The sequence below is a fragment of the Solenopsis invicta genome, chromosome 6 (genome assembly GCF_016802725.1).
Source record: "Solenopsis invicta isolate M01_SB chromosome 6, UNIL_Sinv_3.0, whole genome shotgun sequence".
NCBI lineage: Eukaryota > Metazoa > Arthropoda > Insecta > Hymenoptera > Formicidae > Solenopsis > Solenopsis invicta.
The window spans coordinates 18,891,607-18,916,586 of NC_052669.1; the positions used below are offsets into that span (position 1 = coordinate 18,891,607).

Below are 24,980 nucleotides of genomic sequence, written 5' to 3' on the forward strand. Positions count from 1 at the left end.
AACGAGCCAAATGAAGATCACGCTCGTGCCATTGTTTAATTTTGTTCAACCTTGCTTAGTGTGAATTTCTCTCAATTTGCTTACTTTGCGAAAAAAAATAACATCGTGTGCCCGGTATCATTCTTCAGAATTTAATTTCTAATTTTAACCTAGTTCCTTGAAAAGGAACGCAATGAGGAACGCAATATTTCTTAATTATAGTTCATTTTATACGTATTAATTATGTTAAAAACAAAAAAAGTCTATAAAAAATACGTAGCAGATATTATAATTTTATACAGCATACAAGATTTTAATAATATATTCTGGAGATTAATTAGAATTGAAAATTTTAAAAAAATATTTAAAAAATAGAAAAGTTAAAAGTTTCTGATTTATGCGATCAAAGTAATAGTAGCATAGCTGCAGATGACGTACTAAAACTATTCATGGTAACTATTCATGTAAACTGAGTAATAAATATATATTATACGAACTTGAGATAAAATTGACATTATCAGACTAGATAGAATCGACAATTATTAACACATTTTATTAAAATTTACTAGTTATGATATGTAACTGTAAACTATGTCTTTTATTTATGCTCGTGATAAAATTAAATTAAAAAATAATCTAAGTATATTGCTTTTTTGCACTTATTTATATTAAATTCTGGCTAAAGAAGATTATAACATACACAATTCTTATTAAAAATATTTGAAAAAAAAAAAAAGAGCAAATAATATATCTACTTATTTAAATAATTTTCCTACTTCATAGATTTCAGTATACTTTTTACTGCACATGAATGCATATAATACGTAAATATAATGTTTCTTTTTGCTCGATCTTGCACTCTAGAAAATATGAGAACATCATGAAAAAATTTAAATGAGATTTTTTTTTTAAATCTGTCTATTTTTATTTAACTTTTTATATTTTTTTTGTTTACAAGCATCAAAGTAAAAAATTTAATTCAATGTATTAAAATTCTCACGTAATAATTCTTCATGATATTCTAATTGGTTTTTCTAAAAATATCATCTGTCGCGTAATAAATTTCCAATGAATGGTTCTATTTACCCAGAATTGAATTTGTTACAAATTACTAATCTGTTTTAACTATTTATTTTGAGTCAGAGTAAATCCACGACATATTATATTTATCTATAACATTCTTATATACTTGATTTGAGATATGCATATAATCTTATTCATATTTCACACATACAATTTTCAGAAATGTATCGCTTTAAATTAAAATAAAATGCAATTTCCGTAAAATAAAAATACATTCAAATTACAAAATTAGCAGCTCTCAAAATACGTAGTTATATAAAAAAATAATTATTTCTCTTATAGAAATTAATATAATGGCAGTTTGCATAAAATACATTTCCATCTTTTTTTCTTTTCACAAATATTTACATCTAATAAAATAATTATATTTCTGAGAGACGCCGTAAGTAAAAATAAGAAAGTAAGTGAAAGTAAAGAATAAGTATCCACCCTATGGTTGCTTCGGCGTTGCCTCCTGACCTCCTCCTCCTTCTCTTCTCAGTTCCTTGGTTACACAACACTCGCGAAACACGGTTAATCCCGAACACGCACTAATTAACATAATGCGACAATCGCGTGTCAACTTTAACTCCCAGTGTTAATCACACACGACATTCGCCTGGCTATACCCTTCTTAAGCATTGATTATCTCGGATCGCCAAATCTTGTATTCGTACATATGTCCCTAACGAAATTTACTTTGATATCCTCTGAAACGATGATAATTAACAAAAATTTGAATTAAAAAACAATTAAACAAAGAACCGTCCGAAAATCTAAAATCAAAAGTTGAATATGTTTTACACGAATATATCTTCGCAGATGATATTTACGTTAACAGAAAAATATAAAGTTTGCGACGCAATATATATATCGTAATTTCAGTTTCATTTGTTAGATAAACAATCATCCATTCACAAGTATCTTAATAATTATCGTCCTCTGTCGTGACAATTTCTTTAAATGAACAAACCGCGGGATATGTTCGCTCTGATATGTTTGCTCTGGCATTTCGATATATGTTTCGTTAATTGGTAATTAATTCATTAATCGCCGAATGCTCGCAGAGTACAATTTCGTTTCGAGGAATAATAATTAGGCGGCTCGGACTACTTGCTCGCTCGAGAGTGTCAACGGACGAATGATAGCTACTTGTATCCCGTGCTAGCTTCTACATTCCCAAAATAGTTGATTCGTTAATAATGAAATTAAATTAAAATGAAAATAGAGAGGTCGAGCATATTTCCCAGTTATCTTTTGGTGTTGTTGGTTGCGAACTTATTACCAATTATTAGAGCTTTGTGACAATATTTTATATGCAATTATAATAGATACGAGACAATCTAGCGAGAATTTATCCCTTAGAAGAATAACTCTGAGAGCTTCGACAAGTATGAGAAGCTTTAGATAAATAACTACCTGTTATTGGTCGCGCGGTTGCATCAAACGTTTTCATCCTTCATCTTTCGCTGTAATTACCTTTGATGCTCGTACCGTAAAACTGTCGGCACAAACCGACGGTGCATTAATGAATAATTAATAATCGCGAATGGATATAATCGCGGCACGTGCAGCGCGGGGTGCGACGTAGCGCGTGCGGCTGTCGCCGTGTAGGTACCTGCATTTTCTATTCGCTGTTTTAAATAATGCCCGAAGAGGAATAGCAGGGTGCTGCGAGCACCACCGACCTTAAGGTCGGCGGAATCCGCTGTGCGGTGTGTGATGCGGAGATCCGAGAGCAGGAAAGTGGCCGCGAGCGCGTGGGCCCGGGTGGGCAGGGCCTCGGGGTCAGGGATCACCGGGCGGCAGAAAAGAACCGGGAAAATGTTCCTGCCGCGAGAGATACTCTATCTCTCGACTTATAATGCGCAAGTGGGAGGCTGCACGCATACGCGTAGAGAGAGAGAGAGAGAGAGAGAGAGAGAGAGAGAGAGAGAGAGAGAGCATGTGCGCTATACGCTCGTCCTCGTATGCATCGCGATGCGGACGTGCAATCTCCATGAAAGAAAGGGATCCTTTTGTCCGCTCTTCTTCCCTCCTCGCTTTATTGGGCTTTGTTTTACTTCGCCTCCACCTTCGAAGAATGCGATTCGTTGCGCCGCGGTCGCCATGTGATCTTCGACACACGCGCGAGTATTATAATATGTCGTATATAATGCACGTATAGAATGAGAGAGGGAGAGAGAGAGAGAGAGAGAGAGAGAGAGGAAGAGGAAAAGAAAAAGAGAAGAAGCGGAAATTCTCTTAGAGATTTTTCTCGTTTTGTTTATTTATTTATTTATTTTTTTCATTTTCAATCATAACGTTCAATAGCAATACTATAATTGTATCGTTTTCAGGTGACCCCATGATAACATCCTCTCTGAAGGGTAAGTGACCATCGATAATCATTTTTTTTTTCTTATTTTGCATATCTCCCCTACCGAAGGGTCCACGAAAGGATTCCCGTCCGCGAAGTGCTTATTCCCTCAAATCGAAAACGACAATACGACGAGTCGCACCCTTTTGCATGCATTTTATAAGTTACGCCTATGCTTTTTACATTTCACAGTACTTTTGTAGATTATAGAGAAAATAGAGATTCTGATTATATAAAGAAGCGAATAGCCGATTATTTCTTATGATTATTTTTCAATTATTCCAGGAAAAGTATTTTAGAAAAATGATCGTTGACAAGTGCATCTGACACTTTAATATACGATTCAAGAAAACTTTTGTGTACATATAATACTTAGTTACTTCTCTAGAATAATATTTATAAAGATTCGTAAAGTCGGCTTGGTGAGATGATCAAGAAATGAATTTAGCAAAAAATAAAATGTGCAATTGATGCGAATAGATAAAAAATTTATAAATTGGGCACATATTAGATTAGAGAATGATAAAGACACAGATAAATTATCATGCAGCGGAGTTGCCTTTAATCGACACGATATTTCACGAGAAACACAAACAGTAAGGGTGGGAGAGAGGCGACAGATACGCGAAGAGTTGCTCGGCCTTGTGATGTCACATCCTGTCATGTCTTCATACACTCACGTTACGATAGTCACAGAGAGTACGAAGAAAAATCTCTTGCATACCTCTCTAAAATGTTACTCCTCATTCATTTTTCATGTCATTTTTCCAAATTGCTTTAAGAGACAAATAATGTTAGCAACATGCAACACTTTTTACAATTTTTAAAATTTTTTGAAATTGTCTTTAAGGACGTTTTGGCTCTACAATTTCAGCTAAAAGTTATCGAAATTTAAAAACTGCAGGCTTTTTAAATTTTTTTCTATTATCAATGATAAAAACTTTTGATTGAAATCAATTACAGAGAAAAAATCAAAGACTTATTGTTTTTTGTAATTAACTGTTAAACGGATCCAAATAAACTTTTACTTATATTTATTAGAGTTTTACTGGACTATGCAAAAAAATTTGATTTAATTCGTAATGTAACTTTCTTGTCAAGTTTACAAATAAGTGCTGCAAAATGTGATTTTACAACAGAATCGAGAGCAAATAAAAAATTAAATAACTATTATTAAACCAATAAGAGATATTCAAATTTTAGATAACAGATCAAACGTAATAATGAAACAATCTATGAGAAATTTTTGAATTTTTGGTAATACTTTGAAATGTGATATATACATTCTTAATATCAATAATTAATTAAATCTGAAAAATGAATATAGAAATGATTTTCTTCCATGATTTTTACTTTTTGTCAAAATTCGAAAGTTAATACATAAGCCGTGCGCTTTTAAAATTTTACTGTATTACTTATGTGATATTCGCTCAATGTGTAATATAATTTCGTATATGATCGTTCTTTAAAATATAACTTTTGTTCTATTTCAGTAGAATTACTCTTGTTTTATTATTTTAATTCTCGTTATCATGATTTCAACCATTTTTAATAGCCTGCCAACACATGTTCGCGTCATGGCAATTCGAGTTGAGATATAATCAATCGTAATTATGATATATCACATATATACATCTTTGTTTCTCGTCTGTTCCCATCGTATAGAAGTATCTGATTTTCGATAGTAATCTCTCCATTGTTAGTTGATTGATTAATCGTCATCGAGTGTGTAGTGTTTGCGTTGCTTTTAAAGTTACCCATCGAAATAAGATTTCGCGGCTAAACTCACTTGACGACAATATATAATTTCTAATAAATTTTCAATCTTTTTTACCGTGATTTGTTGTCTCAAATTGTTTCTTACTTTTTTAACTAAGGAACCGTTTAACGGTCGTAGTTTCGATATTAATCATGATAACGTTACAGTTCTATATTTTGTTTTACGAGATGTAGCGTGCATTCTGGAGAGGATGCCGAGTGGTCGACGCATGCAATCAAGTTTCGCGTGTCAAGGATCGACCGAAGACGAGTAATGATCCCGTTCTCTATTCTATTATTTTATTCTATTATCTTTACCGCGATTCGCGCGGTAAAGAAATGTCAAAGTTATCTCATGATAGCCAAAATGCAAATATTAATTTTACGAAAGCATCCGATTCGAACTCGAGAAGTCTTTCATTTCGAGGAAACATTCAAAAATTTTCAATTAAAATTCTAGAACGCAATTGCAAAAGCAAAATATCATACTTATTAGGTTGTCACTGATATTTTCATCGATACACTGTTTCTTGCTTACAAATCAGTACTTCAGAACGGCCAAAAAAATTTATGAGCACATTACGATTATGTAATCTCAAGTTAGCTCATTCTACGTATCTGTGAAAGATTCGTATCGCGTGTCGACATCGCGTAATGCTCGTCTTTCCTCGCGAGTTCGTCTCGCGATGATTATGACCGAATTCTCGCGCAGATGCATTTATTGCAATAATGGGTTTTAATAAAACGCGTGTCGGTGACAGGCAAACAACTGGCTCAACTCGGCGGAGAAAAACGTTGTACAACGTACCGTTGAACAACTACCGATTTCCGTAGACGCGTAGACGCATTGTTTCTAAAATTATCGTCGGTACTTTTCTCTTCGTGCGTCAACTATTTTAACTGACAATCTGCAGTTGTTGAGCATCGATTATTGCCGGTAACTGCATCGGATAATTGAGCAGTGTCGCGCAGAGAGAAGACGAATTAAATATACATAAAAAGGAACGATTTTGCTGAAGTATCTAAAAATTTAACTGAATTTATAGATCTGAAAATAATTCTGTTTGATCATCAAAGTGGGAATTATGTGGAAATTAATCTGGTTGCTAGAACGTCAACTTTTTTGCATTTTCAGCCTAAACGCTCTTCATAATTATTTCAATGGTCCAACAAAATTATTTCTAGATCTGTATCCAATTAAATTTTTAGATATTTTAGCGAAAGCATTCTCTTTGTGTGTCTTTCAATGAAAATAAATTTAATGCAGACTATGATATTTGAAATAACGTTATTTAAAAAAAAGAGTTATATATCTAATGTTTAAATACGCGATTTTTCAAATGATCAGTTTATCTTGAGATTTTCTTGCAAGAATATTTTATAAGTTTCTTCGTTTTTATGATACTATTAAGTACGTACAATTTCAAAATCATTATAAATTAATATGATTATTGAAAGATATAACTACATATCAAGATGACCTTAACTCATGTACTTTGCATGCTGTGGTACTTTTTACCCCAACATTTTTATCCTGATTACATAAAATACCTTACGTACTAGTCCGTGATCAAAATATCTTTGCAATAAATATTTATGGATAAATAGTTCAGCTAATATGTAGGTTCCTACTTAATGCAAATTTAATTATTCATACGTTATTAATTAATGGTCTACCACCTGTGTCGATAGGTTATCGTTTGTCCCGCGTCGCTTGCAACGCTTCCAGTAAATTATTATATTAAATATGCATCGCAATATTTCTGCAATTGCGCGATCTATTTCGGCATCATAGAATCTTACGCGCGTGTTTGAACCTCCTTTTGATCTGGCGGCTTCGAGCTCGGCTCAATTAACAGCTGACAAGCAGATGTTAGCGGCACCGCGGAACATTTATGTTAAAAAGATTATAAAAGCTACGCGTGCAATTTCAACGCGCCCCGATGCGCTTCCTGAAGACGACGATATACTAAGAGCACGTGCCGGGAACCATTGGATTAGCAAATAAAATGATAAAAGCAGAGGCGAGCAGTTTAAATAATCAGACGTTGCTTGAACGCGCTACGTGCGTGAATCGTTGACGAAACTGGCAATCGCGACAATCGAATCGGTTTTATTTTGACTAGAGATTGCGGCGAGTCAATTAAAAGAAAGCGCTCGACATCTCTTCACTTATCTCGCGTACGAGATGAGGTTGAAATTGGAGATGCTGCGCTGTATTTCAAAAGAATAATAAATAAATAAATTCTACATGTATTTCAAATACATATGTCATTATAAATTTTGATACTGATAATTATGCTTCTCTGCGAAGAAGATTGATATTCAAAAGTTTTTTTTGTATTTGAATTTTTCGATATTTGAATATTTTCTGGCATTAAAATTTATTTGTATTCTTATCTCGAAAATGGTTCAAACACAAAAACGCATTGAGGGACCGACTATGGAAGTTTCTGCGAGTTGCATGAATATATTATCAAACGCTACGGCGTATCGGCCACACTTCACGTACCGGCAATCAATTTGAGCGATAATGAATACGTGCTGACTTACGTACACGAGCGGTCGACAGTCCAGAGTTTGTGGTAGTATCGGACGAATGCGAAGTTATTGCCAGGATCCATTCGGATCCCTGTCATGCACGTTGCATCCGCGTGTGCGAAAGGTCGCGAACGAAAGTCCCGCAAACGGTATTTACCGAAAGGTAATAATTAATAAACGCGCTGCCGCTTCCAGGTTCATGATTCGTACCATAAGCGCCCATATACGCGAACTTCTCGGTTCTCTCGTGGATTAACCGTAGAGATCGAGTTCGATGCAAGATGCAACGCGCCGTTAGATCTTCAAAAGGGTTACCTAATCCAGATTCTGTTTCAAATGCAAAATGAACGGCATATATTGAGATCGATATTGGCAAAAAAGGTAAAGGAAAAAAAAATATAAATTCTTGAATGATTATTGATGCAAATATATTGCGACAGATATTATCTGTGCAGCCATCAATTACGGTGACACTATTTTATCTGATAAACAAATAAACAGAGATTTGTTCTACATAAATTGCGTTTGTAGTGAATTTTTTTATGTATCTAAAATAAAAGCAAGAATGTTGTACCTAATTAGCAAAATACACAATCACTTCAAGTTGCAGTGATAATGCGACGTTGCTCTGTAATTATTTGCTATTAAAAACAGAAAAAATAAATTGATAAATGTAGTTTCTCGGGTAGGCGCTATTATTAGATTACGAGTGTTTTTCACCTTCTCTACAAGTGACATAATTACTCTTTTATTGCAACTCAAATATTATTTGTATTGCAAGTAAAAACTATCGCATTCTGTCTTAAAAATACCTTTTATATATTTATAGAAAAATATTTTCTGAATTGTAAAAAAAAAACTGAATTCAAGTTTTTCAAAAACTTAAAAAGTTATCTGTATGTTTCTTCACATATTTATTTTCGCGATATGTAATAATCAATAATATTGTTTGTGAATAAATGTATTAAAATTTTTTAATCGTTTCCTGCTTTAATAAAGTTGTGAAATACGTGGCAATAAAACAAAAAGTGTTTGAGAAAAGATAATTTCCTTGAATAACTAAATTGATTTTTAATTAATGAAAAAGTGGAGCACGTGCGCAATAAAAACTTAATTAAGATGAATATTAAAAAATTGTTAATCATGCATTCGTGCTCTCGTTCTTAGATAAGACAGTAAAAAAGTAAAAATTCACACATATTTTTTCAACTACTTGGAACTAGAATTGTAAAAATGCATACAAGGCTGAACGAATTAAATTATTTGAATAGCGAAAGTAAAAACTAGAAACATATTAATTGATACGGTGCACTCGTGCCGCTAATGCGATAACAAATTTATATAAGACACAATTTATATACATTTATTGATGCATACTTATAGAGAGAGTTATATAGAGGGTTTTAGTAAAAACCTCTTGGAAATTACTCGATCGAAAATTTACGCAAGAAAATCAAGCATTTCTTATGCATTTTGCGCTATTTGTCTATTAAAATAGCAACATTGAATGACTTTATTACCGTATTTTGTCATGCGAAGAGATTACTTAAGATATAATGATATTATCAATGACAGTAGATAAAATTAATTGAGGAAGCTCAAAGAGGGAGAGAGAGAGAGAGAGAGAGAGAGTGTGTGTGTGTGTGTGTAAAAAGGTTTCGCTTTTAGTTGAATTATTAGTCATATTTACGTAAAGAGACGTTCGTCCTCTGGAAAGAACATAGCAGAGCCATGAAGGCAAGGCAATCCACACCCGATTCTGCAATAACGGAGAAAGAGAGAATGCACGCCTAGGAGAAAGTAAGTCGCCGAAAGTTTCGTTTTCACGTCTGGCCCGGTCCTAAAGCGACCGGTTCCGACATTCTGATCCGATCCACGGAACTGGTTGCTTCAACCAGATTGCGAAACTGGCGGCTATCGAGATTCGGACTGAAAATTGCCAGAATCGAGAGTGGCTTCCGCGATTTCAGCATTTCTTATCTTTGAGAGCATGTTGTTTTCGATTGAAAATTCACTATGACTTTGTTTTTTTTTTGTTTTTTTTTTAAGAAAATTGAAAAGTTAATTTTAACCAAAACATAATGCAGATTATGAAATATCATACAGATTATAACACAATAAATTAATGGCATCGTCTGCCTTCTCCTAGCACGAATCAGAGATGGGAGTGAAAGGGTCCAGAATCAACAGGTTGCTCGATACTCGTTTCAGTTCCCGACCGACCTTTAGCCGGAAAGCTGCGGCGTCTTTGCTCGCATTAAGATCTCCCAAGCCGATAGAATATATGAATACGGATGGCGTTGAATCTATTTCGCACGCAAATAAAACATTTCTTAATTAGCAATAAAAATATTGCTTAGATTGAAAACAAATAAAAAAGTAAATAATTTATTCAATTCAGAAATTAATTGATGATGGAATAAACTTAATTCTTTGTGCAATTGTAATAAATGAAACTTTAGTCAAGTTTACGATAAAGTTTGCTCGATCAAATTTGAAATCGCAATTGACTTGCAATTTTATTTATGATAACGTTGATATAAATACTGAATCTCTCTTTCTCTCTTCTCTTTCATGTAAACTTTTAAATTTAATCATTTAAAAAAAATGTAGTAATATGCAATTAAATCAAAGAAAATTTTGGTCAGAAAATTTCAATGTCTGACAAATCTCTTCAAAATAAAGAGAGAAAAAGGAGAGGGGAGAGGAGAGAGAGAAAGAATGAGGGGACTAAAAACGAAGCAAGAGAGATATAAAAAGAAGTACGGTGAGCGAAGAGGAGAAAGGAATCCTTCCGTGACTCGCGAGAGTCCGCAGGTCTCTCGTGGTTTCCGCGTTCGCACAACAGGCATCGCGTCTACCGGACCGGTTCTGGTGATTCAGAGCCTCATGCCTTCACTACGTAACTTATGTCGAGCCCTCCCGCACTCTCTTTTTTTCCTCTGCGCGTGGCGTACGATCATCACGATGAAAGAAGAATAACTGCGATCGCTATGATTGGCTGATAAATGCAGCTTTAAATGGATATGAGACCCGGCAAACAATTACTTCCGCATTTAAAATTGTAATTTTCACGTTTTCTACAAGAGACTTACAATACAATATTAAAAAGATTTATTGCTTCAAAAAAAAAAAAAAAAAAAAGAAAGAAAAAATGGAAAGTATTTCTGCATGTAAAACTATTTTCTGAGATCTTCCAACGCGGAATTTCGTGTGAAGAAAATTCGACGGATTTTTAATATAGATAAACGTACGTTGTAATTAAGCGTGTTATTACTCGCGAGAGAGCACTTTCCATTTTACGATGATCTTTTTTTCGGTCCTCAGTCTTCTTTCTTGTCTCAAAGTTATCTTTCTTTATCGCCGTCTTTCTAAACTACGCTCAGCTACGACTAACTAACGGACGTTTCCGCGTTTATCGGAGGTAGAACGGAGATAGCGGGATTCTTTTTGGATCCTGCCCACGGATGCCCGACCCTGATGGCCCTGACCCAAAGCGAAACACGCTTTCGCGAGTTATAATGGCCGTCACGAAACATCTTTGTCTTCGCAACATTAAATTTCGATATTAACGCGACTGTTATTATTCAAATTTAAAACGTTTTTTTTTTTCGAATTTGATTCATTAAAATCTTCAAGTTATTTCAAGCGCACAGAATTCACTTTGTTGCATCATTCGGAGTGTTCTGTAATTAAAACTACACAGCATCCATTTGATAATGTTAACAATCTAATAAAAAACAAAAGAAACTCGACGTTTTAAATCAAATGGACCGCTCTAATAATATAAAACGATTTAATTCGGTATAATCCGGAAATCATAAGAGAGTTTCTATTTTTATCGTCATTAAAATGCACGAAAAGTAAAACTACGGGTTTTACTTTTCGTGCATTTTAATGACGATAAAACTACGGGCAGTAGTGAAAATCGAAAAGTGAGTCGGCCGACCTCGTTATGCGTAGAGTGACACACTTATTCAAGCATGTTTCAATTGATCAATCTGTGAAATTAACGATAACGGAGCGTTCCTGCGCTCCTTCGCTAAGTAAAATCGAAAGTGGCGAAATACCACAGCCGAGGCGAGACGAGGAGATAGCGTTTCAGTCTGGTGGAGAGAGGTGCATTTACTTGGGGAGGGGGACACAGCTTCCTCGTCTACCGTGCACGTTGTGCGCCGGACGAGGATGATGCTAAAACTTTAAAGGCGAGATCAGTACGTCACGATGTTTGTTTGCCGATGAATAATCACGCGTTTAAAGATGCGAGCGTCTTTAAAGCCGTCTTTCCAAGTAACGTCTCGCAACCTGGGAACCTTAGGACGAAGATTCGTGGGAATAAGACCGGAAAAATAAGTACGCGTCGGCCTAGATATTTAAAAAAACGGCCGGAGCATGAAAATTAAATTCGTCAAAGCGTTCGAAGCGTAGCAGCCAAATAGAATAGAAGCTCTCGCGTGTTGTTCTCGAGCGTGTTGAGAGTGTCTGGGAGCTAGGCTTCGAGAGAGGCAATAAAGTAAGTAGAGACGGAAGGCAAAGCCACAGACGGGACAAGTGAAAAAGTGCGGCGCGATCAGCCGGAGCGGGAAGGCAAGGCGGGCAGGTAGAGGAGCAGAAGACGGTGGCGTTCTCCAAGAGCGGGAGGAAGAGACCTAGGCCTGGATCCTAGAGAAACTGGACAGGGACGTCGATAAAGCTGGTGGTCGCTGGCTGGTAGGAATGGTAGGAAGGAGAGACGTCGTCGGCGAAGCGAAGAAGGAAGAAACCGCAGCAGCGCACGGCGGGTGTGCGCGCTCGCGCTTTTGCGCGACGCGAGTGGGGTCAGGTTTCAGATGTATAGTGGGAGGTGGGGGCGGGAAAAAGCGGATGTTGGGGCGGAGGAGAATGAGACGGAGTATCGGCTGGCGCGACAAAGAGGGAAAGAGCCTCTCGAACGGCGTGGCGCTTGCAACCCAGTGTCTTTCCGGACGCCACACGTTTGAGACACGCACGCGATTTTCTCTCTCTCTCTCTCTCTCTCTCTCTCTCTTCTTCCTCTCTCTTTCTCCCTCTCCCATCCTGTACCACCCTCTGCCTCTCTCGCTCCCTCCTTCTACGTTCGCCCGGACGCCCGTACCGCTCCGTCTTCCTCGCTCCGTCCTTCCTCGTGCTGTCTCTCTGCGCTCACCTCCAGGACGACGTTGAGGCACATCGTCCGTGCCCTGCCCCCTCTCGCCGGGCATGGAGTGGGACCAATAGGAGCGCCGCTTCCGGCAACGATGGTGCTCCAATCGGCACACGACGCCAACGGATAGACGCTGACGAGAGGCGATTTTGACAGTCGACACTGTGCTACTCTCAGCGCTCGCGGTTTAATCGCGCGCTGGACTTACTTCGAGTCTGGGATCCTTGTGACGCGTGGAAACGTGGAGCAGTGCCCTTCAGTACCGCGGATTCTCTTGACAGTCGCGAGCTTGCGAACGCACGTCATCGGTTTGACAGCTCGCGAAAGTGTTTTCCCACTTTTCTCTATTCATTGAATATTGAAATTGTCTCATTGTCAGTGAAAAGCGCCATCGTATCGAACCTATTTGAGTGAGTGTAACGAAGATTTCCATGTGTGTCGAGCTGCCTACTGACGAGTGAGGCGAGAGGATTAGCAGCGGTCACGTGGTCGAAGAAACGGCGATCTGCTACGAGAACTCGCCGGACGCTCAATGATCGCGGAAAATTCCGTAATCGATCCATAGGATAGACTCTCTACAAACACATTTCTACTTTCGGCATTCAGAAATAATCGTATGTTTCCCACAATTCGACACGCTCGCTTCTGGACTCGAGTCTATTCGGAAGCGGGCGGACCGCCTCGGTGATCAATAGCCAGCGGATAAATTCAAGTGATCGTCCGGTTGATATTGACATCCAGATATCGCGTTTGCTCTTCGCTTCGCTTCGCGTCTTCTGTCGCGGATGCGAGCGCGTCGTTCGTCCCGGCCGGCACGAGTGAAAGGGAACCTCCGAGGACTCGTTAACCCCACGTTGGACACTACGGGGGGGGGAGGGAGGCGGGGGGACCGTGAGATACCGCGAGAGTAATTAAATGCGCGCAGTGAGATAATCGGATGAGCTGCGCTATGGAGTATCAGCAATTGGCGCCACCACCGGTACCAGCTGGGGTACTGCACACCCAGGCGCACCATCCTCAACCTCAGCATCAGCAGCAGCCGGTGCAGCCGCCGCAGCATCCGCACATCGTAGTCGCGCCGGCTCATCAGCAGCCGCAATCCCAGCAACCACCGCCACCACCCCTGCCGCCGACCTCCCACGGCCACCCAGTACACCCGCCGCTACCGCCGATCCACGACGACAGCACCAGCTCCAGGTGGTCTCAGTATCAGCACTTATGGAGGCAGCATCATGTTTACATGAACGGTAGGCATGCATATCGCAAGTTGGAACTAGACAGATGTATGTACGCCGTCTCCGAAACGAAAACTTAGACGTCGACGATAACCTTCTCGCATAGCGAGAGATTTTACTCTGCTAATTGTGTTAGTGGAAACTAAAGGCTTTTCATGGCTAATGATTATGAATCAAACTGTGTAATGCACGTACATATATCATTTGGAAAATCGGCTGCAGTAGTAGCGGCAGTGGAGAGGGAGAAGTCGCCGTTCAGTAGAAACGCCCACCTGTTGCTTATGTTAGCCAGCCTACATTCGATCAGCGACTACTGCACAATGTGTCAACGTATAATGCTCACAGCGGAACCCGCTGTATACGTTTGTTCATCTACGATGTACGAGTGAAAAATATTTCCCTCCAAAAGTCGCATATGAATACAAGCATTTGAAAAACAAACAGATTAAAAAATTTTGTTGAACATTCTTTTTTTTTTTTTTTTTAGAGAAACTATTCATACGAGAAACAACAGAGACGTATAGAAACAAATTTTACGGTTCGAGAAAATAAAATTGCTCGATAATAAAATTGAAATAAAAATATATGCTCGCGTAATTAATTATTTCTCTTTCTTTAAATAACATATGATGCAACAAAGTGTATTCATTATAACGTTAACGGCTGTCAATGCGATCGTCGTTGAGAAGCGTCTTTTACCTGCATCGTTTATCGCGAAACATATCTGCTAACTAGGCGGGTCGGGTTAATCGAACATGGAGCGTGAATGAATCATCCGTCTCCATGTATGTAAACGTGTGAATTCATCTATGCACCTATCCTAGTTACGGCGGATTCGACTCAAGGCTTTTCGCATTTGCATCCTCCCACGTCCTCAGCTTGTTTCGCTCCTGCTCGCGTTCGCGTTTCTCTTTCTCCCTTCTTCTTGTCTATTCGCCTTCTTTTCTTTGTCATACAGGTAGGTTCCTCCGTGGAGGAACTATTATTGTTTATTTGCATATACTCTCAAGGCATATCAACATCGGATTAGAACGAAGCGTGCTCTATTCTATTTCTATTCTATTCTATTTATATATTTAGTTCCCATATCCATATTATATTTTGCATGGCAAGCGTAACGAATTTACTTACCATATATAAACGAATCAGATATCTATACGCGACGAGAAAAAAAAAAAAAAGCAAAATATTCGCAATCGTGAACATTTAATGAAATATTTGTTGCAAGTTTATCGAACGATTATATAAGAGCCAATATTCATTAAATAATCGGTAATTTTGATACTAAGAGTGTTCCATGTGATATCAAAATTGTCCAATTTTCTTAAATGAAGATTACGTCATGCCGTTAAATACGATTCTATCTCGGTTAAAAGTGTCTTATCATAATTTACTATTGAGCATAAGCATACGTGAGGAACATGATATTTAATCAAGCACATGTCAAATTTTAATGACACCAGGCAATTTTATGATACTGCATGACGTGACAATTCTTTTTATACTCTGTGTCATGCTCTCTTTTCTTTTCTAACGCCAGCTTTTTATGCATTATTATGGCGAATGATTGCTGCGTAGCGTATATTTATTATAAATAATTGATATATGAAGTTTATATATAAAATTAAATATTCAACGAAAAGAAAAAAATAGATTTTACATGATCGGATGTTTTACGTGACGTGTAACTTTTTTGTATGTGTTTTTTTCTTATACAAATCAATATTCATGTAAAATATAAAGCTGATTGATGCAAATCGGTTAACGCACATTTTTTTTTTTATTTTAAAATTTTGTCGGTTTACATTCACAAATTAATGCCTCATGCAGCTTTTGACTACACGCTTGTTGAAATGGCAATACTCGTATTCACGATATTGTGATCGAGTACAATAGATTAGAATCGCATTTTAGGATGCACAATGCGAAGGATGGGTTAGTCTAGCTTCACCTAGTCCAAAGCATATAGCATCGTATTGTGAGCATCGCGTCAACGTAATAACGATATTTTCACAGCTTGAAATTATACTTTTTTACGAGATCGTAAAGAAGTAATCAGAATCTGTTATCTAAATGTATCACAAGAAAGTATTTGAGGTAATATATTTATAAAAATGCTTTCAAAAAGGACAAAAGTATCATACAAATGTGAAACTGACTTTGCACCCTTTGTGTAAATTGTAGAAAAAAATTCATAAATTCAAATGTTTCAAAATTTACAAATGAAATATAATTTATTTTACTAAACGAATTATGAAAGAACGAAGGAAATTTATAAATTATTTTGTCAAATAATGAATATTTAGTTATATAATATTTTTAGTATTTTTCACTAAAAGTAAAATTAGAAACAGAATTTAATTTTATCCGAGTTGAGAATTTTCCGGAAGAGGGGTGACATTTTTCGTAATTACTATTTCAAATTTACATAATTTTACGTAAAACCTGTTAACTTTCCTGATCGATAAATTTCTCCTATGTGAATTCACATTATAATTATCGATCTACCTCATTTACGTACACCATGAATATTAACACGCCTTTTAGATGCTCGAACTGATTACATACAAATTATCGGGCAAAAAAGTTGTCCAAGCCGTGACGCAAAGTCGACAATCTTGTCGATATTGAACCGCATCTCTAACTATGCAAGCGCAGTTAACTCACGCACCGACCTACGACCTGTCGAGATATCTCGTTCTCGACCTTGATGATGCTTTGATTAAAATTCCCAACTTTAATAATCTTTCACAAATTTTGTGAAAATGAGCAATATTTATTATACTATACTTTTATTATTTATTACAGCAGAAATGTTGTGAAATATTTCGCGATAAAGAAAATATCCTTTGAATATGAGGATGCACTATTTATAAAACGCAATTAAATTGTCTGACACATACGTGAGAAAGCGAATACTCGTATTTTCTGTAATAGGCACACAGCCGCTGTGCAAGCGCATACGCTATGCACCAAGTCTGCTGTATTGTCGCTCGCACGAGCACGCGTATCGATTCGTAACATGTATCCCGATAAAACAGGTGAAACTACAAAGTGCATCGTGTGCGCGAATACGAGTAAATATACGTGCACATGCGAGACATTTTTTTTTTTTATTTCAACGCGCCGATACGTACCGTCGTACAACAATAGTACGGGCACGTTGCGGACTGCATTCGGAGCACGAGTGCAATCCACGTGCTCCGCCTTTTAAAGAAGCCGATACGCGAAATCCGATTTCGCCGGACGACGGACGTCGCGATCGCTCTAGAGACGATTAATACAGCACTCACTCACCTTGTTCCTCGAGGATCTCCGACGAGCGTCTGCAGACGGTCCTGCAACAAAAATTATTTATTTTATTAGAATCGAACTGTTCGGCGATTTTAAATTCGCGGGTAAAAAAAATACACATTTGTTGAATCATTTGATACGCGCGAGTACGTGAAAGCTTTCTTCCTATTGCGCAACCGAATCGAAACGAATCGTCGTGATACAGCGAAAGCCAGGCGCACACTCGTTTTAACGTTAACTGACTAATAGCTAACAACCGACGAATCGTTCTTATCTCCTCCCAGGTAAGTTTCATTTGCGAAGCGGTAAGTTATAAGTCAGGCCTCGTGTGAAATTGATCGTGTTACATCAGCACTACGTGTTAATTCTTAAACAAAACACAGTTTTGACAGTTTTGGGATTCGTCGATTATTAGCTGTTGATTCAATCAAATGGACGAAAACGGCCTTCTGGACTCGTGATTAGTCAAGTGTTAACTACGCGGTGGGTAGGTAATAATTATACTGGCGCCATATGTCAGTTGCCGAGATAACAAATAATTTTTCAGCGAGGCAGAGAAAGTGCGTTGTGCCAACTTCATTCCGCTCGTGTAACAGTATTGTGACGGCTGCGAGAAATTCGAGTCGAAAGCCTTCCAAAGTTCATTATTATGTCGCGACTGTGTGCTTACACAGAAAATCGAAATCGCGCAGGAATCTTTTGATACTCGGAACTCCGAGGGTTCACATAATCAGCAAATAATTATCGCCCCATCTCATAATTGGCTAACAAAATGTAATGTACAAAAATTATATATTTTTCACAGATATTTTAATAGATTTCAGTAAGAAAGCTTCAGTATTATTAATTCAGTATTATTTGCGAGTCTACACGTAATTACGATCATTAATATCTCCCGTTCGTTTAATTTACATAGAAAGAGATTATTATTTTTCTTGGAACGTAAAAATCAACGTGCGTGGGCACGCGATATTTTTCGTTTCGTCAGTTGCACGTGTGCGTCCATCATAATTCAAAATCAAAAAGTTAATGATAAAAACGGAACGTAAATCGGAACGGTTTTTTTTTTTCGCAGACGACCCGATACCGACGCCGTGATTACCGAGCCTCCTCCGAGACCTCACTGATAAGCTCTTTTCTTTGTTTTTTTTTTTGTACAGTTCAATCTCAACAGATATAACGTCAACGCGTCGATTATCATATCGTTTAACATTGTAGCGTGCGAACTCTACAACGCGTGGAATTTTAATTCTAGTGGTCGTAATCTGAATATATGAATTCATAGGCAAATCGATGACAAATACGCGAAATCCTGTATTAGTCAATCGTTCAAGGTTGCATTGCCGACTAGATCAGCAAGGCCACGGTTAAAGATTGCCTTTCGATAATTTTATCCGATCGCTGGTATCATTTGAAATGCAACATGCAATCGAACTATCGAAACGTGTAAAAAGCGTTAATTCTTTCATATATACGTGGAAATCTCACGTTAAAAATAGATAGAAAATAGATAGAAATAAAAATGCATCGCGATAAAAATGTTCGAGCCCATTCTGATGAGGCATAATCGGCATTTTCGCACAGAATTCTCTGATATTATTTCAATGTTATTTAATTAAATAAATTTAAAAGTAAAATAATTAAAAATATATATAAGTTTTATAAAATTATAAAATCGAATAATAAGAACATACATTTCTAAAAATTATAAAATAAATAAGTACGATTAATATTTTCGATTATTATCATTTTTCATAATTCAGAATTTGTTTTACTTGGAATACCTTTTTTTTATTAAAGCAAAGTAACAGACACAAATCAGTTATTTGAGCCGTTCAAATTAAAATATATAATGGACATAGAACTCATCCTACAGTTTTAATTTCATGACTCATGGCAAAATTACGACCGTTTAGAAATCGGTGTGGAACATAATAACAAGGCGAATGTGTTTTATTACTGGCAAACTGAACGATAATAAGTTTTTGTACATATCATTCGTTTGAAATTTATTCTACACGTTGAAAATGATTCCTTGAGGGATTGAATCGAAGTATAAAAAGTGGGAAAAGATTTTATAGATATCCTGCATTTACATAACTGAAGACTAAATAAACAATCATCGACATTCAACTCGGTTTGTTAACTGTATTTCCTTATTGTTTTGATTAAATAATTTATTGAAATGTATTAAATTTTAAACGGTTACGAGGCTCGTTAATCGCGTCTCTGTCGGTAAAGAACGTCAGTGGGAAGTTGTAATTTCGCGATTGCAATTTTCACATATGCCATCACGCGCGGGAAAAGTGCTCGATCTCACTCGCCGACATTGCGAGACTGTTTCCATCGCGCAAACCTACGCCGTGGAAACCTGGCTATTCAGCCTTAAACCCGGAAGACAGCTGGCGTTGCGCACGGTTCTCGGCTACGTCGTCATCGTTGCATCGTCGTCATCGTCGTCGGCGTCGTCGACGAATGTCCAGCCGCGCAGGCTGTCGGAGAAAGTAATCACGTGCCATTCTTAGGAATAGACACCTTCGCGCTTTCCGCTAGCGGCTCTCATTATTGTCCATGGAACTTTGTCGCGAAATATATTTATAATTGTCCGTGCTTTACGTTGCCAGAGGGTGTACGCGACATAAATTTAGAGAAAAAAGAAAATACATACAAAAAACAGATTTAAGCATGATAATATACACCGAGGTAAAAATTACTAAACTTTAATAAACATTTATTCGAGTGGTACTAATGAAATATTTACTAAATGCAAATATATTTACATTACAAGAGGCACTAATTTTATTCAAGTATCAGTTTTTCTATAGAATAAATATTTATGTACCGCAAATAAATATTTCGTTGGTAATTCATTCGAATAAATATTTATTAAAATTTGAAAACATTTTCTCTCGATTCATAACTTCGTGCTTCGAATAATTTTACGATAATAATAACGAGCACTTGTTGCCCTTTTCTAATCATTTCTAATCTGCGGATGGGGACACGTCGCACGTCTGATAAATGAGTTTGTACAAATAAGTCTTAAAGTAAAAAAGCACGCTATCTCATATCTAATTACAATGTTATCTTTATAGCGAAATAAATTACGAAAGCGAAATCGTTGAACAAACTTTTAAAACTTCCTCGATACATAAGAATACAAGTAGACAACCGGTTCTGCTGCTGTGGTCGATGTGAAGATATATTAGCTCCTGTAGCAAGGAGACGAAAAAAATGGCGGCTTGATGGCGATCGACTCTTGGATTTGAAGAACATTCTACGATAACGATCGAAGAATTTTCCCGTTTGCAATGAGAAAATTCGCGATTAAAAAAAGAGACGATCTCGTTCGACGTAAATATACTGTTAGAAATATTAATACCATCTCGTTGCTTTTAAACTTTTGTACGAGGTACAGAAAGTTAAGCCTTTCGTCATAAACAAACTTTTTTCATTGATAGTTATTTGAACGAGTAATAAAAGAGTATAATTTATAAATATTTCTGTAAATAGAAAATGTCAATTATAGCTCAACTGCGACTTAATATGAAATCTTATGAAAGATTATTTAATATTCTTGATCTAACAAAATTGCAATAAGATTATAAAAAAATCTCATCTTGCTTACTTAAATTTAATTTAATCATTTGACTTGACTGAATGTCTTCGCGCATGATTTTCAAGTAAAATACAATCGACAAAATCGTCGAAGCAAAATTCAGTATACGGTTAATAGTTAATAATTAAGTTAATAAGTAAGTAATTTTCATGCATTAGTAACATGGATAAAAATTTCTTGGCAAAATTACAATTTCTTAATGCAGTAAGTATAAGGTAACAGTAAAAATTATTTTATATCAGACATTAAATCCGCACTCGCGTATAAAATAATATTAGTTAAATGCTACGAAACAGTGCACAAATACATGCAGCATATAAATGAATATTAAATTGAAATCCACGTCTTTTTATGGATATAGAAATAGTGATCTCATTAATTTGATCTCATTAACCGGCCAATATCACCGTGATCGTTGGACGTATAGCGTTGGTCAATATAGAAACAGTGTTCAACCTGCTCGAGCTAAAACTAGTTCTGGCGCACTTCATAAATCAATGATAAATTCTTGGCCGAGCGGTATTCCAAGGTTTCACGGCGTATTCCGCGTGTCGATCTCGACAAATGTTAATGTCGGCAATACTGTTATACATTACAATAAACACACGTTAGATCGCAATGTGCAAGAATATAGCGGAAATGATTAAGCGACGAGAAAGCAGCGATAAAATTACAGATTACAGATTCATGTCTAACTTTTGAACTGTGAAATCTTTCCTAAATAAATTTCAAAAATTTGGCTTTTATACTGTTTGCTATTGAGAAAAATTATGAAAGTTTCGTTTAGTGCGCAACGTGCAACATTTTGATTCCAATGAAATGTAATAGAAATACAATAACAAGAGTATATACGTGGAAAATTTGCAAATGGTTGCTTCGTCATTAATCCAATGTTTTTTTTTTCGCGTGATATCAATCGACAAGAGGGGAAATCTGCGGCTAATCCTGCCTATTAATCGTTATTACAGGCTGTATGCGTTCCTTCTATGCCGGAAGATAGCTTGATCCGATATGTCAGAACTGGACAAACGAGCTGGAGAAGAACGAATTCGTTAAATTCACTTGTACGCGTGTATGCACGCATGCAGGTGTATAATGTATGCACTTATGCACGTATCATTAGTCGCTATTATCTAGCCATTCTTTAAATAGACCTGTGTCGAAACGAGATAAAAACGTTAAAACAAAAGGCCATCGAAATGATAACGCGTTTTACTTATCGGAATGCGTTGTCAGTTGTTCAATAGCTTCAATTTAATTATTCATAAGCATAAGAATGATTCATAAAAATATACGAGTCGACTTTAATTTCTCAGGTGGCTGAAAGTTGAATGCAATGAGCGAAAGGGCTTGCTCGCCCCAAACCCTTCCTACCTTCCGATATCGTGCGTTTGAAAAGTAATTTAAAAACGAGTTTCTCTTTTCGCACCGGAAAAAGGAACAAATAAAGAACAGGAGAAAGAAAGGGTCGCGCTGTTTACGAGAGAAAGGCGAACCGTCAGAGAAGCATACGTACATGCGTGTTCGTATGAGACATATGCCCGCGGATATACGCAATCGTTCCTGCGTCCCCGTTATTTCGGTGAAAGTGAAAGTCACGCGGCACGCGACTTCCTACTCCGATCAAGCTTGCTAGACAGATAATTTGTAATGCGACAGAACCTTTTAGAAACTGTGAAATATTTCGAAGACTTAACGTTGTGGGCGTTGAGATTTTTTGCAAATTGTGTTTCGAGTGCCCTTAACGATTAAGAGACCATGTTTTGAGAAATTTTTATTTTAATGAATTTTTTGTTTCATGAATACGTTTAGTGTTTTGCTGTGTCTGACATTTATGCATTTTTCTCGATTTTAATCGAATTCTTTAAATTTTTCATAAATTAGAAAGTACTTGGTATACCGTAATTAAATAATACGTGTTTTTCTTATCATTTGATTGCTGATAGAAACAATGTATAGTACAAGAAGTAATCCTTCATGTCTTAAAAATAATTTTCTGAAAATGGTTGTATACACTTAAAAATGTTTATGAAATTCAATGTATTTTTAAATTAAGTTTTAAAGTACAATAAATTTAATTTAACTATAACTGAAAAGTATGTATATGAAAAGTGCACTTTTGATAACATTAAATGTTTTTGAATGTACCTGCTTGAAATTTGTCTCCAGTGCGTTACATTAAATTCTGCTGTCTAATTTTAACAGTGGATCAAGAGAGGCGCTAAACGATTAATGATCGAGAGTCGTTTGAATTAATGAAAACCAAAAACTCTCTCTCTATTTCTCGACGAATCCAGAAATGCAAATGATGGTCATGGTCTCCGCATGTGGGAACAGTCGAAATCGAGGATACCGCGGTAGCTTGTCTGAAAGCGTAGCTATGCCAAGACTTTCCACTTTCCGAATATCACAATCGTCGCTTAAGTCGAAAAAGTGCAACGGGAGTGCAAAAAGAGATACCATGTAACTGTATTATCGCCATGTAAGCGGAGTACGACTAATCGTTTTGTACATCGCAAGAGCATCGCTAGAGCGAGAATCGCGTGTATCGGGAGGGTCTCGCCATTATTTCTTCATTTTAGAATGAAGCGCGGAAACTCACAGGTGATGATTTTCCGCGTTCCACAGATCTCTATTATCCTTCCCTTTTTAATCGTTTTTCACATTTACTCGTGCCTGGTGGTAATTAATGAAGGAAATGCGCGCAACTGCTCGCACCGCTTTCCAGCGATATGGAGCGACAGGAAGGAGCTGGAAGCTAATCTTTCGTTACTAGGCAGGAAGTCTCGCGCGCGAAACAAGTTTCGTTTTTCTTTTTTCGCCGACTTTATAATTCATACATTTTACTACCAGGTGGATGTTATACGAATCTCCGTTCCATCGTGCCTCAGGAACACGCTTGGAGTCTGGTTCTTGGTGTCGCCTGAAAACGCAAGAAAAAGAAAAACTTGGCCATGCGTCAATGCCGCACCGATAGAAAAGATTCGGCGTATCCTTTTTCAGGCGAAATCAAGCCAGACTCGAAGTGCGTTCCCGAGACATGATGAAACAAAGATTCGTACAACGTCAATCTGGGCAGTAAATCAAACAATAAAGTTTGACTATACGTAGGTGACTCTCTTAGCGCGATGAGTTATTGCCAAAACTTTTACCCTACACGCAAGATATATTCGAGGCCACCGCCACGCAGGGCTGACATTTGGATGGCCTCCTTTCTCCAAGTGGCACGTGGGCTCGTACTTTTCGGCAACGAGAAAGTTGCTGCCGTTAGATATGTCGACCCGCTATTAACGAATACGGGTCCAGTCTTGTGAAATCCCCTTTTTTTCATGCTTCGATCCCGGAACTGTATATATATATCTCAGCTATCTATTAAGACTTTTCTCAAACGTCCGAGGCGTATCTTAATGACTTTTGCCTGGACGATTCCTGCGCGATAAAAAGAAATGATTGTTCCTAGGTAACGATCTGTGAACGAAATCTTTATGCGTCTAACGTGAAAGTAATAAATAAATGGGTGGAATTTAAAAAATTTCCACGGATGCTTCGTATACATCGAAGGCTCGTTCAATTATTCTGAAGTGTTCGCTAATTCCCTCATTCTATGAATATAAATACGAGCCTTGTCGCGGAAGGGTGGTCGAAGCGAAGAAGGGAAGACTTCCATCGCAAGAAGGAAATAATTGGCATATCTTAATTATCCGCGGCGTCTCCAATTAAAGGTGTCTCGTGACGGGCGAATCGAATCAATTAAAACTGACCTTATAGAGCGCCGATATCAACACGGTCTAGTTGTATGTTCCCAAGGAAAGGAAGCGATAATTGTCAATTATTGTCGCAGTAAATTGCATATCCTAATGGAGCGCGTCAGGCAAGATAAGAGGTCGATTATTGGGCAAAAGGTAATTATTGCGAGCGACACAGTGCATCTCGAGCAGCGATCGGCAGCGATCGCATGGAAAAACACTCGGA

General features: G+C 37.2%; 2 protein-coding genes across 12 annotated transcripts in view; one reads left to right on the forward strand and one right to left on the reverse strand.

Moving 5' to 3' along the window:
- LOC113003799 overlaps nt 1–24,980 on the reverse strand; it is a 154,038-nt gene that overhangs the window by 50,259 nt on the left and 78,799 nt on the right. For both annotated transcript variants that reach the window (XM_026134829.2, XM_026134828.2), the window contains exon 2: nt 17,393–17,433. In XM_026134829.2, the coding sequence (XP_025990614.2) occupies nt 17,393–17,433 (41 nt within the window). The remainder of the gene's footprint in view (nt 1–17,392; nt 17,434–24,980) is intronic.
- Nucleotides 1–24,980, forward strand: part of LOC105204028 (thyrotroph embryonic factor) — a 56,024-nt gene that overhangs the window by 6,565 nt on the left and 24,479 nt on the right. For 5 of the 10 annotated variants that reach the window (XM_039450563.1, XM_039450560.1, XM_039450564.1 and 2 more), the window contains one exon: nt 3,381–3,410. The exons of 2 other annotated variants lie outside the window; for them this stretch is intronic. In XM_039450563.1, the coding sequence (XP_039306497.1) occupies nt 3,381–3,410 (30 nt within the window). Of the gene's footprint in view, nt 1–3,380; nt 3,411–12,553; nt 14,108–24,980 lie in introns of those variants that run through there. 3 more of the 10 variants (XM_039450566.1, XM_011173023.3, XM_011173025.3) reach the window with 3 other exon arrangements.